This window comes from Notothenia coriiceps, unplaced genomic scaffold, assembly GCF_000735185.1.
Source record: "Notothenia coriiceps isolate Sejong01 unplaced genomic scaffold, NC01 NC01_scaffold00037244, whole genome shotgun sequence".
In the NCBI taxonomy this organism is placed as follows: domain Eukaryota; kingdom Metazoa; phylum Chordata; class Actinopteri; order Perciformes; family Nototheniidae; genus Notothenia; species Notothenia coriiceps.
The window spans coordinates 13,081,628-13,101,533 of NW_011369945.1; the positions used below are offsets into that span (position 1 = coordinate 13,081,628).

Here is a 19,906-nt window from a genome sequence, read left to right on the forward strand (position 1 = left end):
CGTTAGTTTGGTCACCATCAGACTCACTGTATGCGCGCGTGCAAGTAAACAGATACTAAGGATTGATATCTACGTCCCTCTTTATCAACGTACTCCATCGTTAGTGGGAATACGGAAATACTGGCCCTCCAAAGGGCCAGTAAAATAATGCCGCCAAAACAAAATATGTTGCCTCCTGTCCGGTACATACCCTACCACCGTCTCTGTCACACCGACTTTAACATCAAACGGACAACACCATACAACATCATACGTCACAATGAAGCAATTGAATAACGATAAACGAACAAACAGAAAAAAAGGAATAAACCGGAAAGAACCAAAACCTAGCCCTAACGTAAAGTCCTAACCCACACGAGCGTTTTTTAACAGGGAATTCGAAGTCTAGACTGCGGGTAAAGGAGGTTCTAAAAACTTAACAAGACGACAAACCGAGCATAAACACCATGGCGATATGAACGTCATACCGCATAGAAAATGTGAGACAGAAAGCGGAGAGCGTAGAAAAAAAAATACAGAGAGGCTGGCGCACCAAACATATTATATGAAAAATTAAGCGAAAAAACAGAGGAACAAGACAGAGGTGCAAAAGAGCCAGAAAAAAATAAAAAAAAAACACATGGCAGTGCAGGTCGGCAGGGGGGAAGATTCGGGAAAGAAATGGACGATCTATCCTACCCGCGGTCCTCGACAGTGTACGATCGCGGAGACGTGGCCACAGACAAGAAAGACGCCAAAAATCGGTCTATATATAGACGAAAACAAGCCGGAGAGAGTCGGGCTTCGTGACCAACCGCGGAGGCGATTACTTCACAAACCGGATCGGGAGCGCCAGCAGAAACTTGGGGACCTTCCGCTTCAAACAAAAAAACAAACAGCGAACGCGACGCTTCGCGAGAGGTACTCTCTCTAGAAACCCTCGAAAAGGGAGGGAAATCATGCTAAAAAATATGTAAAAAACAAAGAAGATAGATCGGCTCCCTACAGCAACGCGATCCGTCACCGCGGCAACGCTCCCCTTTTCAAACAAATCCTACGTAAGATTGCCGGGACACCTGACATCCGCCGAGGGGTTTACAAAACAAACGCTTGTACTGTCAGATTTGCATAGACGGGATTTGATTGGCTGACGCGTCCACCTCAGCTTCAAAAGTTGAACATTGCTCAACTTTTGAAGCCTGAGATGCCTGGAAATCTCCGCTTTGCTTCCCACAATGCAGTTCGGCAAAAAGTGAGGCAAAGTGACGTCACCCCATTCAAAGTGAATGGGCAGAAGCGTTGGAAGATCTTTTTAACGCTGCTGTGTGGACGGGCCGTAACTCTCAGCAGGTGACAGCGTGGATAGACATATCAAGCTACTCTATGTTGTCCATTAACACCCCTGTCCACCCCCCCATCTGCATGTTACTGCTTTGTTCTTTTTCTGTTGGGTTTTCATTGCATGCATGTTTTTGTATGTGTGATTATTCTGTGATTATCCCATCAGGTCATTTTTCTCCTACTATTTTGTCGGAGCAACAGCGCTATCCTCATACATAATAAATACTGTAAAGCAAGGTGTGTGCAGTAGCTGCATAAATAGTTAATATGCATATTTGAGGTAGTATTGACTGCAGTATGCTCTGAGCCATGTTAATGAATGGGTTGTGTGGGCTGTGGTAATATTGTTTATTCATTACATTACATTGCATTTAGTTGACGCTTTTATCCAAAGCGACTTACATTAAGTGCATTCAACCAACAAGATACAAACTAGAAGAAAACAGAATCATATAAGTACATCAGGTTTCATAGAGCTAAAACATTTCAAGTGCTACTCAACTGGCTTTAGATAAGCCAGTGCTTTGTTAATAATTATATCGCTCGAAGTGGAGTCGAAAGAGATGAGTTTTCAGTCTGCGAAGAAGATGTGTAAGCTATCTGCTGTCCTGATGTCAATGGGGAGCTCATTCCACCATTTTGGAGCCAGGATAGCAAACCCACGTGTTTTTGCAGATGGGAACTTGGGTCCCCCTCGCAGTGCTGGTGCAGCGAGCCGTTTGGCCGATGCAGAGCGGAGTGCACGTGCTGGGGTGTCCGGTTTAACCAAGGGCCAGATCCATTCACAGCATAGTACGCAAGTACCAGTGTCTTGAAGTGGATTCTAGCAGTTACTGGAAGCCACTGAAGGGAGCGGAGGAGCGGTGTGGTGTGGGAGAATCTAGGAAGGTTGAAGACCAGACGAGCAGCTGCATTCTGGATGAGCTGCAGAGGTCGGATGGCACATGCAGGTAGACTCATCTTTTGGAGATGTACAGTCAGTGTGTAGTAAAGTGAACATAACTTTTCCTGTATAAAACACTGATGAATGCAGAGCAGGCTAAAAATGAGGCTATGTTCTGACACCCTATACTTTATTTAAGAGCTTATTGTTAACAGCATTTATCTAAACTGACTGACAATAACACACTACAGGAGCTACAGGATCAAAGCAGGCAAATTAATTTTGACGCAACAATAAAAAATAGCCAATAGGTTACCAGAAAAGTAGATTTAATGATATCATGCTGATGTTTGTAACCCAACTGATGCTTCATAATTTATATACATGTAAATAAAGTTTAGGACTCTGAAAGAAAGGGGATTTCCTCTCTCATAGTTGTTTGAAATCTTGTCAATGATGGTAGTGTGATCTTCAAACCTCACAGTAGGGTTCTCTTTGTGTTCTCTTCATCTTCACTACAGTCGTGGTTGTACAGTGTGAATCAGAGCATTTCATGTTTACATGGTAAACATGGTGAAGCATTTAACAGCCATTTTCATATCAGCCTTAAAATTATGATATTTTAGTTCTGTGTTTGACTTGATTCAGTGTTCAAAAAAAGAAAAGAAAATGTAATTCATTCGAAACTTACAGACAGTTAAATAATTCAATAATGGTTTGTTATTTCTCTTGCAATTTGTCCTTGACTGATATGATAAGTGTGATAAATTACATTCATAGTTTGGATACATTTAAAAAAGTTTGACTACTTCTACCAAATCCCACCTCTCTCTCTCCTGGCTGATTGGGAATATATATGATATATGTTATAAAGGTGGGAGCCTAATTTAGTGTTTTACAGAGAAAACGATGGTCTGCTGACAGCGGAGTCAATCTTGGAAATGCATTTAATAAAAAGAGAAGAGTAAAATCAACATCTCAGTAGGATTTCAAAGCGTAAGGTATTTTCTGCATGTATTATTGAAGAGGCTGGGGTTCCTGGCGGGGCCGGATCTTCTCGCTCATGAGTAGCAGCCTGAGCATCACACATCACACTTTCTAATAGGAAATTCTAATGAGTGCAGATATTTAGAATACACTAACCCAAAAACGCAGTGCAATTACTCATTAGATTGGGCACGGTAATGGAAAAAAAAGAAATGGCTTTTACAACGCTTACAATAAATCATGGGAATCAGCCTCCAAACAACTTTTTAATAACACTCCCCTTTGCCATGAATATTAATTATTCACAGTAATCTATGCGTAGCTGAGTGTGATCATTTCTTCTTCAGCTACATCTGATATGCGTACAAGAAGCTTATTTAAATGAATATTTGCAGGGCATTATTTCACAGCACTGGTGGGTTAGCATCTACATGTTGGTGTTTGTCAGTGACCTCTCTGAAGCTGGCCTCTTCTCTGTTGGAGCCTCTGAGCATTAACCCTGTAAGGCCCACTGTTGTAAGTTTACAACATTACTTTAAGCTATCCTAAAAAAGTCAGTAAATTATTATTTTTTCTTTAAAGACTACATTTACATAGTCAAAAGGTCCTTTTGTTCAGCCTCACAATGCTATTGGGTAGTAAATGTGTTTATAGGTCCTGCCCTCTGGCCATACACTCACAAAACTTCAGAATCTTCAAACGAGCAACATCTCTTTGTTTTATTGGACTGGATATTTTTGTGATTATTACAATGTCTAGAACATGTACATATTTAGTTTTTGTGGAATACATTCATCACATTTGGAGCAGCTTATGTCTTTGTTGTAATATTACAACACTGGGTCAGTGTGGTAGTCAAAATAGCATGTGTCCCTGTAATGGAGATTGCCAAACACAAACACAACACAAATAGAAATATACTGTCTTTGATAATTAACTATAACTCAGTTCTAAATGTGTCCTCTGTTAAGATTTTGAATTAAGACCAGAATGTGTGAAATTATATCTCTAGCAATATGTTAAACTCTACTTGTATCTTATCAGTTAATTAGTTACAACAATTCATTTAACTATTCTCTGGTTCTGGCAGAAACAGTTATTTCTGAAATGTGTTGGGACACTTGGATGTATCCCTTTTAGTATGATCATTAGCCTGTTATCATTAACATTAACTTTAACTTCATTAACTCTGTCTACCCATAAGCCCCCCTCTCTCAATCAAAAGCGCTATATAAATAAAATGCATCATTATTATTATTATTAGCCAGACAGCATTGTGTGACTTGTCGAACTAATTTACCTGCATGGTGTAGGTATTGCTTTTATTATGATCATAGGCTAAGCCAAAAATGGCTGGAGTCCGTATGTATTGGGACACAGACACGGTACCCCCCTGTTTCTGATGTGATGGCACGCAACAGATTCCAACATTGTTGACATCATTACATTTTGTAAACAACTTGACAGTGTCAGAGATGGAAAAGAAAGACAAACTCTGGAAACTCAGACCCTGGCTTGATACATTCAGAGAGAAATGCCTGCAGGTGGTACCAGAAGAACACAACTCTGTGGATGAGATGATGATTACTTTCAAGGGAAAATTCAGCAGCATCAAGCAATACATGATTGCTTGATGCAACCCATGGGGGTTCAAAGTGTGGGTGAGAACTGGAATCTCTGGAATGATCTGTGACTTTGATGTGTACCAAGGCAGTGTCAATGGGATACGAGCCAAGTCTGAACTTGGATTGTCGGGTGATGTTGTGATGAAGCTTGCCTCCGCGCTTCCAACTGCAACCTTGAAGAGGAGAAGAGCTTGAAGAAAAAAGGGAGAGCAACCCTTAGTTGTTCAATATATTTATTCATACAATGTGATTAGAAATAAGGAATTCTGCTCCCACCTAAGCCCAACGTTGCAATATTACAACATTTCGCTAAAAACTTACCAAAACGTAAAGAATGTGAAAAGGGACAGAAAAAACGTTGTTTCTATAGGTAAATACACATCTGAGTTGACAAATATGACATGTGGGGTACCTCAAGGCTCCATCTTGGGGCCTCTTCTCTTTAACATCTACATGCTACCACTGGCTGAGATAATGAAAAACAACAAAATAAGTTACCATAGCTATGCGGATGACACACAAATGTACGTAACCATTTCACCAGGAGACTATGCTCCAATTCAAACACTGAGTAAGTGCATTGAACAAATCAATGACTGGATGTGTCAGAACTTTCTCCAATTAAACAAAGATAAAACTGAGGTAATGTTTTTTGGAGCCAAGGCAGAACGTATAAAAGTTAGCGTCTGCAATGTTCAAAACAACAGATAGAGCCAGAAATCTTGGTGTAGTCATGGACTGTGACCTGAGTTTCAACAGTCACATTAAAACAATTACTAAATCAGCATACTATCACCTAACGAATATTTCTAGGATTAAAAGACTATTATCTTTGCTTTTTAATGACTGATTTTAAATGCCATTTTCTTAATGTCTTTCATTTTTTGTAAAGCACTTTGAATTGCCTTGTGTTGAAAGGTGCTATATAAATAAAATTGCCTTGCCTTCCCTTACAGAGGAATTTACAGAAACAGGAACAGAGATTTATTGGTTGATAGACTGCTCTTCAGATTACAGAGTATAAAAGTCAGAGCTCAAAACAGTGCAGACGCCAGATCCCGACACTCAGACTGCTGGAAACCCATCTCTGAAGCCATGTCCAAACAAAGGTAAGCCCCTTTTTCCTCTTGTTTTTAATATTGAAATACCATGTTTCTAAATTACTCCTTTATTTGCATGTTTTTCAGTACAAACGTAGCTTTTCTGATTGGGACCATGCCATCCTGTCCCTGATTAAAACTGACTGTGTTGCTGTAAAAGAAGATGAAAAGGGATTCATACTGTGTGTCACATCGAGGAGAGGAATGCAAGACCACTCTTATCAAAACCTGACGAATGTTCCCTCAAATCTACCCGACGACACGCAGTATCTGGACATTTCTCACAACTCTATCCGAAGACTTAGCGGAGCTTCGTTTTCTGGGCTGTCCCAGCTTTGTTGTCTGAAGGTAACTCACTGTGGCCTGCAGGAGATTTCTCCCAGTGTATTCAGTTACACACCAGCACTCAAAGTTCTCAATATATCTTTCAATGACTTACCTATCGTCCCTGACATTTCATTGAAACAGCTGAAAATCCTCGATTTGGCTTACAATCTGTACAAGAGCTATCGAATTCCAGCATCATTTCAGAACCTCGCAAATCTGGATGTGCTGTCATTGGGTAGTCCAACTGCTCTGTCGGTAAACTACAATGACTTTGATCCATTGTCCAACGTTTCTCTGAGTCACTTGGTGTTGGAAGCAGGAATCCGCTGGCAAAAATATGATTCTGGTGCCCTTGCAAAACTGAAATCTCTTAAAACTATTTCAGTTTTTGCATCGTTTTGTGAGGAGGCCAGTATGTTTCAAAACCTCCTTGCCGACGTGAATGTGACAGGAGCGAAATCATTGAGAATCATCACTCTATTCCCAGACAACTGTAACGTGACCGGGAACTTTTTGGACAGCCTGAAAACAATGCCACTTTTAAAGAATCTCACCATAGAAAACACTTGGATAAACAGTTCATTTATGGAGGTGTTTATGAAGAATGTGTGGTTTTCCCACCTTTATGACCTCTCATTTGTCAACATAACTTATAATGAAGACACACCAGACGGGTTTCAGTTTTGCACCATAAATCACTCGGTCAATCTCTGCTCCATTAACTTCAACGGTGTGAAGCATTACCAATACAAATACCCCCAAATCAACATGAGCTTAGAGGCTGTCTCAAATCTGACCTATTTAAAGTTCTGAGGGACCTGAATGAACATTTTACCCTGCAATCTCATATCTGTCCTGCCGTCACTGGAAACACTGGATCTATCCGATAACCTCTTAAAGGATACAGGCTTCTGGTGGTTTCTCTGCTCGCCCACCTCAGTCTTCCCCAAACTCAGGAGACTGTATCTAAGCAAGAACCGCTTCAACAGTCTTTCCTTCATCTCTGAAAAGACAAATCAGATGAAGACATTAGAGTTTCTTGACCTTAGTTTCAACTCCATCTCGTTGGACAGGGATTGCTCTTGGCCTGCTCAGCTGATTGAGCTCAGCCTGGCAAACAATATCCTGGGCAACAACGTCTTTAATTACCTGTCGGTGAACTTTGAGAAGATTGACTTGTCAAAGACGGGAATAACAGCCATAACGCAAAAGGATCTGTCTCGTTTTCCCAAGCTCACACACCTCCAACTCAGCTCCAACAGCATCCAGGTTATTCCTGCAGATCTCAACGCTCCATCGCTGCTCAATCTCTACGTAGACCAGAACGCAATCACATCCATTTCCAAGTTGGCAGCTTCAAACCCTCAAAGCTGGAAACAATCCATTTGTCTGCTCATGTGACTCCTATTGGTTCGTCAGTGTTCTCAACAAGTCTTTGCTCGCGGACTGGCCCTTAGATTATACATGCAGCACGCCGCCGTCTTTTGCAGGAGTGTCCCTCTCAGAATACAAAACCAGTGAGCTGTCATGTGAGATGTGGCTTCAAGCTGCGGTTGCTATCCCTGTATTAATAATTATATCTGCTGCCATAGGTCTGGTCTTCTATAAATGTGACGGAGTTTGGTATACAAAGATGTTATGGGTCTGGATCAGAGTGAAGAGGAGAGGCAAGAAAAACTCCAACATGTTAAAGAATGTATCATTCCAGTATCATGCGTTTATCTCCTACAGTCACCAGGACTCGGGATGGGTGGACAGCCGACTGGTTCGCTCTCTGGAAGGTTCCGGGTTTTCACTCTGCGTTCATGAGCGTGACTTTGTCCCTGGTGACTGGATCATAGACAACATTATCAACTGTGTGGAGTCTAGCTACAAGACGCTGTTTATCCTCTCCAAACATTTTGTCCAAAGTGAATGGTGCAACTACGAGCTGTTCTTTGCCCAGCACAGAGCCGTTAACATCCAGCAGGACTCTTTAGTGTTCATACTGCTGGAGCCCATTCCAACTGACTCCCTGCCCAAGAAGTTCTCGAGACTTAGAAGTTTACTAAGGCAGCAGACATACCTTGAATGGCCGAACGACGAACGGAAGCAGCAGGTTTTCTGGGCAAGTCTTAAATCGATGCTACGTGTTGCAGACAAATCTATGGTTCTGAAGGATGTGGCTTTGGCCATTGCTGATACAGCAACTTTAGTTACAGACCAAATCTAGAAAAATACCCTCTTGTACGGCAAAAATGTTTTTCTATTTGAAATTGTTATTCTTGTTCATAATATTTCTTCGTCGTGCAATACAAATGTGTGTGATCTACAAATCTGCATTCCAAAGTTCAGCTAATGCTAACACAAGGCTTCAGAAGTCAAGTTAGACAAATCAGGTTAGTATTTTACAAAGATTTTGTCTTTCTAGTATGAAATTGCTTCCACAAATGCCAAGTCACACACAGTATTAATATAATACTGAAAAGACTAACTTTGGGAAATACCTTCCCCTACTAACTGAAAATGCTAAAGCTAATACCACCACCATTAGATCTGCCGGTTATACAAAATTGGAGATATCAATAATATGTTGTAAAAAGTCAAAATTACAGTTACATTTGAACACAAATCAAGCCTATTTAGAGGTTTCATTCAACAAAAGAAGAAGTCTTAAAAGGTACAACAACTAGAACATATTTTTTAACTGATACAAATATGTAATTTCTATGCAATGTAATTTACCACTAGAGAAAAATATTTGTATTCTGCTATGTGGCCTAATGTTTGTGTCATCTGTTGAAAGCCTCTTTTAATGTAAGCAAATGTCTCCATCTACTGTTTATAATGAGTCTTTACACCATAAACTATGAAGGAATGAATTATAAGACTGTTACACTGTTATTCAATATATCCAAACATATTCAAACATTGAACTTGCTTATCAGGGTATCTTGTAAAAGGCTTATAATGTAATTTGTGAGGAGAATTGGGTTATCCTTGTGTATTTTATAAATATATGTAAGGTGGTAACTCCCATTGCTGTCAACTTTATATCATGTATAAAAGGCATAGTTGGTGTTTAATATTCTGTCTTGTCTATTAATGAATCATGTATTGAACATTTTTAAATCACCTACAAGTTATGTTTAATAAAAACTTTTTTTAAATCCCTTTGGCTGGTTCTGTCCTTAAATATATAAATAAATACAAAAGCAAAGGATAGGGTATTATTTCACAAACATGGGAATCAAAAGTTGTTTTAATTTTCTTTGAAGAACAAATAAATGACATTAATGTATAGTTATTCATAAATATATTATTTGGCTATTAGGCATATAATGGGGGCATTTTTTGAAAGAAATACGAATAGATGATTTATATGTGCTGATATTCAAGTTATTTTATGTTGTTGTCATCATTCTTTTATACACAAGTCAAAGCACCTTTCTTTGCTAAAGATTGTCTTGATGTATGTTAGCAAAACAGACGAATTTGGTCTGACGCTTTGCTAGCAGAGACTACAATACCCATAATGCAATGCATGTAACATCAAGACTATTTGCGCCGACTCACTGAGTTGTAGCCGATACTTGCCCCTGTTCTCTCCTCCTTTCAATGTAAGATGGTGGTTTGTAGAGTAAGTAGGTAGCCAACACCTCTATAAGCTGAGAAAACGGGCCGGTTGTCTCCTCAAGAGAGCGGCTACCGAGTCCCGGGGGCGGAAGCTTGCTGTAACGGAGCTACCGACGCACACAGGCATACTTCTCCCCCACATCCTGGACAAGAATCTCCAAAAGCACATAGGCAGGGTGAGTATCCAGACTAACAGTTATCCCTATTAACCCAGCGCCATAAACAAGGCTATTCATCGTTTTTACTGGACACACTATAGTTCAGACATAGCCTTCAACGGCTGTCCACGTCCGGTAGTCATTGAAAGGCGTTGCTCCGGGAGAAGAGCCGCGGCAGCTCCATTCACATCGGGCTGGTGTTTCGGTTATATCGGGCTCTGCCGGCGGAGGGCAGGCCGCGTAAACTCGTCTTCCTGACAGACTTTAGTGAGCAACACAACTTAGACACACCGCTCTGGTGTGAGAGGAAGTGCCAGTATATTTTAATAACTTTGGCTGGGGATCACCACTGTCTGCGTTGTATTACACGATACGATAGAGTAGGAGAAAAACCATTTGCCGACGTCATGTAAGACAGACCGTAGCTAGCAGCATTCCAGCTTGACACCATGCCTGGCACTCTAACCGGTTAGCATAGCTGGTTAACTTATTAGCCTGGTTAGCTTAGCTTAGCTTAGCCCCGGCGGCGCCCTTAGTGTCTCTTCACAAGTCACATGACAGTCAACAAATACTGCTCGCTATTTCACACTTTTATTACAACTATGTGACTATAACACCATTGTCCCAGTTGACTGTTTATATTTGAGCTAAAAGGGGACTTAGCACTGCTTATAAACTGTGCTGGTAGCATTGTATACTGTCGGTGGTATTTACCTGAAACGTAATGGTGCATTCAGTCTTTTTACACGGCTTTAAAGCTAACGTTACTATAACCATATGATGAATAGGGAAGCACATTTAGTCATGTCCTGTTTCAGCCATGCAACTAATAAAAGAACATTACAGTCCGGGAAAGGTGGAAAGATATGTTGGGGACAAAATCATTGTTGATAATTCTGTGCCACATATTGATTTTGGTGCAAAGGCTGAATGTGTACAGCTAAGCACCAGATGATGTCAGGATACATGGCACTTTTGGTTGCTAATTGAATAAATACATGCCTGGAATTACCGTAAACACATACTCATGACTGTTTGGGTCAAACACTGCTACATGACAGTGAACTAATGATATATGCAAAGACATTTTCAGTAAATTCTCCACACATGTTTAGACTGTAGACTATATTGCAAAATGTATATTCCTGTTTCCTTTCTTCAGTTACTCTGCACTGTTCGTTATTTAATGCCAATGTTGTTCACTCCAGGCTCATTCACTTTAGCCCGCTAACCTAGCCTAGCACCTGTACAGCAATTATTAAATTACTTCTATATTGCGACTCACTAATTCTTCCGTCTGTCGCCAGCTTTCCGTAGGCAGGGCTTCTCACAACAAACCGTATTGAGTTATTACAGTTTTACCTTCATACATTTCTACCGTTCAGCCAAAGGTCTCTTAAGTGTCACTTCTGTGTTCACACCTGACATTATTCTCCTTTGACTTGCTAGCCCTGAACAGATAGTAGAATCAAAGGGCTATCAATGAGGCTCTTACGTCCTTAATGTATTAACTTCATTGTAACATACAGTTTTGATAAGTAGATTGAAGCCATTTTTGTAACTGCACTTCTGTGATATTATCAGCCTTGAGTCATTTCACATGTGTGTGTTGCATCGGGGCAATCTGGACCTGTTGTCTGACATGCCTGAGTCAGACAATTTGTATGCAGCTCACCAGTTTCTTTGTGAACACACAGACAATACATTTCAGTTAATTATTAATGAGAAAAAGTCATAACTGCATCACAATCAAACTTCAGAGGTATCTTTATTAGTTCCGTGTGTGTGCTTTATTTGTATCAGCGTCATTCTGGATGTGTTGCATTTTTGTGTCTACTAGCTAGTGGTGGCTTCAGCGACTTGTTTTCAGTCATTCGAGCTGGGAAAATGATGGTAATACTTTCTAGGGTAATTGACACAATGTAAATAGAGATATTCCAGGCTGTGCATTGCGCCCTGATAGAAGGTTCTTCATCTTGTGTAATACAAAGGTCGATGTTTTCTGCAGCAGTGGGCTAAGGTGAAATAAGTTGAGATCATTCAGCAATAAGTGAAGAAGGAAAAGTCTGTTTTCCAACCTAGGAATCATGCAGGAAGGCAGAGTAAACAAGTAGGTGGTATTACAGCACTACATTTCTTGGAGAGAAAAAACTCAGGACTCGTTACCTAGGAAGTTCCTGTGATCGGCAATAGTCGCAGACGTTATGTGTAAACTTAGTCCTTTGAACACAACTAATGCTAATCGGAGTCATAACACAGACAAATTGGAACACTCAACGATCAATAATGAAAGTTTGTGGTCTCTACATGGATATATTATAGATATAATTGTGTGAACAGGCGCTAATCTGAGTTTATTCAACATGATATTGTCTAAATGAAAATGCATCACAACATACTCACATTGTCACAAAAGGGCCGTAGTGAGTATGAAGGTGTGCAGAGTCAACCTGCACAGCCGTTTATTTCTAAGTATCAAAAGTGTTCAATCAGTCTCAGAGAAACGTGCAAAACATAGGTCTAAAATCCAACTTCCAAATCCTGAAAGAAAACAGCCTTTACGTTTTTATTTTTGTTCATTGTCTGTCCATTAGCTGAATGCCCAGCCATGCATTAAGGTAAATCATGTGTTTTGAAATAACCCGATTTCTTGCCAATTAACCCGCAGTATCTGCCTGCAGAGGGGTTTTAGTTTAATTGGCCACTTGGACTTATTTAGACAAAGTTGTGCATCTTCTCTGCAGCCCTCTGTGCAATGACAGATCATTAGATTGTCTCACATCATTGGCTGGAAATCAGCATTTAAGTGGTTTCACTAGTCATTGTTTACATTTAGATTACTTTCTGTTATGCGCCCAAACAAGCATATTTCCAAACACAAATACTGTTTCTGGACTATTCCACCTAACCTTGATTCCTTAACTCTTCCTAATTTAGAAAACAAAAGTATTGTGATGTTTAGAAATGAATATAAACTTGTTTTCATTGTATTATCCAAGGTCTAAAACCACTGCATCTTTTTTGTTACTTTGACCAGTTGTAGTAATTCTCTACATGACTATTTTTTTTATTTAGAATTTGGAAGACATTTAGTATAAAAAAAAGTTAATATTACTCAAATACATACCTTTTTTAAAATAGTAAAACCAGGTAAATTGATAATCGTGCAGTGGTCTCTTATTTTGTTCCAGAGCTGTATACTAATTATTTAAACAAAAACAGGTCACACACAAATAGCATTTGCTTGAATCACAAATAGTAAATATTACCCTCTTACCTCGAAGGCCTCGTCCATTATGGAGAATCCATTCACTTTCATTCCAGCCTGATACCGAGAGGATGTCTAACCTGTGTTGTGTCTCTGGTCCAGTTCAGGCCTCCTGTTCCTGTCCTGTGAAAGCTGTCGGCCCACTAGTGCGTAACCCTAGGATGTCCCGGCACCCTTGTGGGAAGGACGACATGATGGAGTGCCCTCTGTGCATGGAACCTCTGGAGATCGATGATGTCAACTTCTTTCCCTGCACCTGTGGATACCAGATCTGTCGCTTCTGCTGGCATCGAATCAGGACCGACGAGAACGGGCTCTGTCCTGCCTGCAGAAAGGTAGAGCTCCAGAAGTGAAGGGCAGCAATGTCACATGACCATGACATCAGACAGGTCAAGAAACAGCAGTCGAATAAGAAAAGTCCAGCTTTTATCTATTTCATTTGGCTAACCGGTTCAATTATTACCCAAACTGTGTGTTGTAAACATCATTTCAGATCTTACACACGGTTGTCATACAAAACAATGAATGGAAAGTGATACCATCTGATTTCTCTGATTTCCTTGAATGATGTGTGTGTGTTTCTGCAGCCGTACCCAGAAGACCCTGCAGTGTACAAGCCGCTGTCACAGGAGGAGCTGCAGAGGATAAAGAACGAGAAGAAGCAGAAGCAGACGGAGAAGAAGCAGAAGATCACAGAGAACAGGAAGCATCTGGCCAGCGTCCGAGTGGTCCAGAGGAACCTGGTGTTTGTAGTGGGGCTGTCCCAGAGGCTGGCTGACCCCGAGGTGAGACGCCACACAACACACACACACACACACAACAAGTGTTCAGTGTGTGTGCTGCCGTGACCACGCAGAAGACTAGAATAAGCATTAAGTGAATGGGATGTAATCCTGCCGCAGCAGTTCAGTCTGCCAACGTCTCCCACACTCAGCAGGCCCGGAAACAACAACAGCAGCATCACCATGACGATGCATGCCAGAAATACCTTGAAGCTATTAATCATATTTCCAGCAGTGAAAGCTGTCTGGAGGCACCACGTCAAATAAAAACATCTGGATGTGTGGATTGTCCAATGACAACTAGTCAACACTTATTTACTTTATCATTTGCATGCAAGTTAAAGGGGCCCGATCCCCTTTCCTCAAAGAACAACTTCAGCTGTTAAAGATGAGATTTTATAAATGAAAACCAATATTAGGTGTAAGATAGGATGAGGAGGCATAAAGTATAACATAAGCAGTATATACATAAAGAGGATTTAGTCTAAGAGTCTTAGACAGTAAACAAGTTCAGAGAGTAGGTTAGCAAGTGGTATATCAGAGATGTGATATAGCCCTGTGGTATAACACTAATCAAGCTCCACAGGACACGCCAAACAAGACCAATAAGATGATGACGATAATGATGATTTGTTTGACAGGTTCTAAAGAGACTAGAATACTTTGGGAAATTCGGGAAGATTCACAAAGTGGTGATCAACAACAGCACTTCATACGCTGGCTCCCAGGTGAGGCCCCCCCCCACACACAGTGAACAGTGCGTCACAGCCCACATTAATGAAACTACATTTGAATTCTGCCTTTGTCTCTGTCTCTTTCTCACTCCCAGGGGCCCAGTGCCAGTGCCTATGTCACATATCTTCGTTCTGAAGACGCTCTCAGAGCAATCCAGTGTGTCAACAATGTGGTGGTGGACAGCAGAACACTCAAGGTAGGCCTGAGACGTACATGTCATATCATTTGATGAAAGACGGAGAGTGAATGTTTTGTGATTGTAGCGTTTTGTTTTGCAGGCTTCTTTAGGAACAACAAAATACTGCAGTTACTTTTTAAAGAGCATGCAGTGCCCCAAACCAGACTGCATGTATCTCCACGAGCTGGGGGACGAGGCTGCCAGTTTTACTAAAGAGGAGATGCAGGTAAGTCCAGTCCGGGAGACCGCTAAACTAAAACTCTATATTCAATTTGCATCAGAAATGTAAGAGAAATCTAAACTAGCAGACTATAGCTGGGTTCAGCTACTGATCGTAAATCTTCGAGAGTGAAATATTCCATGATAACGTGGGTTTGTTTTCTGAGCTAACTTAAGCTCAGAATATCCAGTCACCTTGGCATCAACATTGACACAGTCCTCTGTTTTTATATACAACTATTTATTATAACTCCTCAAAATACAGGCAAGAAATCCAAACTATGTGTAGCTTAAAGGATTCTGATAAATAATATTTCACGTGACCAGCTAAGGCAGATATAGGAATATATCATATACCTGTAAATACCATTTTTACCTATACTCCCCTGTATATATTTCCTTAATTTCCGTCCGTCGTCTACATAGCTCATGCTCAAGTGTTCTTTTGCTTGCAGGCGGGAAAGCATCAGGAGTATGAGCAGAAACTTCTCCAAGACCTCTCCAAAAACAACCCCACCTTCCTGCAGACCCCCGCTGTGCCAGGGGACAAACCCAAGGGCAAGGCCAACTCTTTACAGAGGTATTCATGCACCTCTGTGTCTCTCAGAAGTCATGTGACATCGTTCCCTCAAGCACAGGGATTGTGTGACTTCACTGTGAATGGAGATGTGTTAGCTCTCTAATGAACCGTTCTGTTCAGTGCTGACCCGTGTGCTTTTCTCTGTGTGCTGCCACAGGTCCAACAGCTCCAGTAAAGACGGGAGGATGACCAACGGGCTGTCCTCAGAGCACAGGAGGAGCCCCACTCTAGATGGCTCCGACTCTGAACACCTGAGCCCCGAGGGGCCCGAACCTGATCTCAGCCCTGACCCTGTCCCGGCCCTCTGCTCCTTCTCCTCACACCACGAGCTTGCTAGGTAGAGTTAGATCAAAAGATGAATTAGTCCGAATATTTAGAAGTTTTGAAGAAATGTGTAGCACTGACCTATTGGCAGGTAATCAATATATCAAATGTGTCACTTGTTTATCCTTTGTAAGCTACTGGGAATTAGGGATGCCAGAAACTGACCATGATCAAATTCGAAAATCGGACAGCCCTGGCGAATATTAATCAATTATTTAATATATAAATAAAATCGAATTTTAAAAAAAAAATAAAAAAAAAAAAAATAATAATAATAATTCGATTATGGAGACTGTAACGAATATTTGAATAATCGCTGGCATCCCTACTGTGAATGCTACCCATTACAGCTGCTTCCCTGTTGTTATCAGGCTTTTACTCTAAACTGACCAGTGTTTATTTCTAAATTGCCCGTTACTAATGACTCGCTTTAATTTGCAATTACGTTTACTACAATTATTAATGTTCTCTGCTTTTGTTTTGACAGCCCCAGAAACAAACTGACAGACATCAGTATAGGCAACGGTGAAACCTCACAACTGGTAAGTAACGGACTTTAATTACAAAAGCATCGAATGTGTTCCAAGAGCCTTTTGTAGTAAACTAAAAGAACACATATTTAATGTTGGTATGTGTTGTCCCTGTTGATAATCTTAAAACAGGGATATATGATTTGCCTATTTTAAATATAAATTGTTGTTCTGCAGTTATTAACTGTTTTGGTCATATATTTCAACTAGAATCCCCATGAGACAACCAGATCAAATAAATGATATAAGAAGTAAGCCCGCTCACCTGTCCTGTGTGCTTCAGCTCCACAGCAGTGACTCTCCGTCGCCCCCCCCTGGCCTCAGTAAGCCGGGGCTGATGGTCCCCCTCAGCGTGACGGGACACACGCCTCGCTCCCCCTTCGAGGCGGCGGCTGCAGAGTCCCAGTCTCTGTTCTCAGACAACAGCAACTTCAGGCATCCCAACCCCCTGCCCAGCGGCATGAGCGGCTTCCCCACCCCCCCCCACAGCAACGCCGAGTGGCCCACCACCCCCGAGCCGCACAGCCTCTTCACCTCAGGTAGAGATAAGATACGGAGGATGTGTGTAACAACTGTAAATATTTGGTGTCAAACATTTCTTCTTCACACAAATTCTGTGTTCTGTATTTAATAATTCTGTGTTCTTCATTTACTAAACGTTAAAGAGCTGACCTCCAAAATGCAGTCACTGTACAGCACACAGGAATTATTAATACAGAAGAAAATAGGAAATGTTGACACCAAAACAACACGCAATATTACAGTTGCTACCACATCCCTCCATATCTTATCTCTACTGAGGTGAAGAGGCTGTGCGGCTCGGGGGTGGTCGGGCCACTCGGCGTTGCTTGTGGGGGGGGTGGGGACCCGCTTCATGCCGCTGGGCCCAGGGGTTGGGATGCCTGAAGTTGCTGTTGTCTGAGACAGAGACTGGGACCTGCGCCGCCGCCTGACAGGGGGCGAGGCGTGTGTCCCGTCCGCTGAGGGGGGACCATCAGCCCCGGCTTTACTGAGCCAGGGGGGGCGACGGAGACGTCACTGCTGTGGACTTGAAGCACAAGGACCAGGTGAGCGGGCTTACTTCTATATCATTTATTTTGGATCTGCTTGTCTCATGGGGATTGTAGGTTGAAATATATGACCAACCGGTCTAACGCAGACAGCTATTTATATTTAAAATGGCAAAGTCATCATATCCCTGTTTTTAAGATTATCAACAGGGACAACACATAACCAACATTAATATGTGTTCTTTTAGTTTACTACAAAAGGCTCTTGGAACACATTCGATGCTTTTGTAAGTTAAAGCCGTTACTTACCAGTTGTGAGGTTTCACCGTTGCCTATACTGATGTCTGTCAGATTTGTTTCTGGGGCTGTAAACCAAAATGCAGAGAACATTAATAATGTACATAAACGTTAATTGCAAATTAAAGCGAGTCATTAGTAACAGGGCAATTTAGAAATAAACACTGGTCAGTTTAGAGTACAAAGCCTGATCAACAACAGGGAACAGCTGTAATGGTTGCTCACAGTACGGGATGCCAGCCGATTATTTCAAATATTCGTTACAGTCTCCATAATCTAAAAAAAAAATGTTAATTCGATTTTTATTTATATAGTAAAAATCGATTAATATTCCGCCCAGGGCTGTCGATTTCGAATTTGATCATGGTCAGTTTCTGGCTCCTAAATTCCCAGTAGCTTACAAAGATAACAAGTGACACATTTGATATATTCGATTACCTTGCCAATAGGTCAGCTGCTACACATTCTCTTCAAAAACTTCTAAATATTCGGCATAATTTCATCTTTGCGATCTAACTTTACCTTACGCAAGCGCGTGGTGTGAGGAGAAGGAGCAGAGCCGGACCAGGGTCAGGGCTGAGATCAAGGTTTCCGGGCCCCTCGGGGCTCAGGTGTTCAGAGTCGGAGCCATCTCAGAGTGCGGGCTCCTCCTGTGCTCTAGGACAAGCCCGTTGGTCATCCTCCCGTCTTTACTGGAGCTGTGGACCTGTGGGCAGCACACAGAGAAAGCCCACGGTCAGCACTGAACAGAACGGTCAATTAGAGAGCTAACACATCTCCATTCACAGTGAAGTCACGCAATCCCTGGGCCTTGAGGGAACGATGTCACATGAACTTCTTGAGAGACACAAGGGTGCATGAATACCTCTGTAAAGAGTTGGCCTTGCCCTTTGGGTTTGTCCCCTGCCAGCGGGGGTCTGCGGAAGTGGGGTTGTTTGGAGAGGTCTTGGAGAAGTTTCTGCTCGTACTCCTGATGCTTTCCCCGCCTGCAGCAAAAGAACACTTGAGCAGTGAGCTATGGTAACGACTGGCGGAAATTTAAGGAATATTACAGGGGGTATGGGTAAAACTGGTATTTACAGGTATATGATAAATAATTCCTATATCTGACCTTGCTGGTCACGTGAAATATTATTTATCAGAATCCTTTAGCTACCACATAGTTTGGATTTCTTGCCTGTATTTTGAGGAGTTATAATAAATAGTTGTATATAAAAACACGAGGATTGTGTCAATGCTTGATGCCAAGTTTAACTGCATATTCTTGACGCTTAAAGTTAGCTCCGAAAACAACCTGACGTTATCATTGGAATACGTTTCACTCTCGAAGATTTACGATCAGTAGCTGACCAGCTATAGTCTGCTAGTTTAGTTTTGTCTTACATTTCTGATGCATTGAATATAGAGCTTTTAGTTTAGCCGTCCTCCCGACTGGCTTACCTTGCATCTCCTTTTAATAAACTGGCAGCTCGTCCCCCAGCTCCCGTGGAGGATACTGCAGTCTGGTTTGGGGCACTGCATCCTTTAAAAAGCGTAACTGCAGTATTTTGTTGTCCTAAAGAAGCCTGCAAACAAAACGCTACAATCACAAAACCATTCACTCTCCGTCTTTCTACAATGATATGACCATGTACGTCTCAAGGCCTACCTTGAGTGTTCTGCTTCACCACCACATTGGTTGACCACTGGATTGCTCTGAGAGCGTCTTCAGAACGCAGATATGTTGACATAGCCTGCACTGGGCCCTGGGAGTGAGAAGAGACAGAGACAAAGCCAGAATTCAAAATGCTAGTTATCATTAATGTGGGCCGATGACGGACTGTTACTGTGTGTGGGGGGGCTCACCTGGGAGCCAGCCGTATGAAGTGGCTGTTGTGATCACACTTTGTGAATCTTCCCGAATTTCCCAAAGATTCTAAGTCCTCTTTAGAACTGTCAAACAAATGCATCATTATCGTCATCATCTCC

General features: G+C 41.6%; 1 protein-coding gene across 1 annotated transcript in view; it reads left to right on the top strand.

Moving 5' to 3' along the window:
* The first annotated feature begins 9,798 nt into the window (after positions 1-9,798).
* Positions 9,799-19,906, top strand: part of cnot4b (CCR4-NOT transcription complex, subunit 4b) — a 15,188-nt gene continuing 5,080 nt past the window's right edge. The window contains exons 1-11 of the mRNA XM_010794274.1: positions 9,799-10,033; positions 13,386-13,618; positions 13,871-14,068; positions 14,707-14,793; positions 14,895-14,996; positions 15,079-15,204; positions 15,653-15,777; positions 15,935-16,114; positions 16,589-16,643; positions 16,915-17,249; positions 18,471-18,673. Of these exons, the coding sequence (XP_010792576.1) occupies positions 13,445-13,618; positions 13,871-14,068; positions 14,707-14,793; positions 14,895-14,996; positions 15,079-15,204; positions 15,653-15,777; positions 15,935-16,114; positions 16,589-16,643; positions 16,915-17,249; positions 18,471-18,673 (1,585 nt within the window). The 5' untranslated portion in view covers positions 9,799-10,033; positions 13,386-13,444. The remainder of the gene's footprint in view (positions 10,034-13,385; positions 13,619-13,870; positions 14,069-14,706; positions 14,794-14,894; positions 14,997-15,078; positions 15,205-15,652; positions 15,778-15,934; positions 16,115-16,588; positions 16,644-16,914; positions 17,250-18,470; positions 18,674-19,906) is intronic.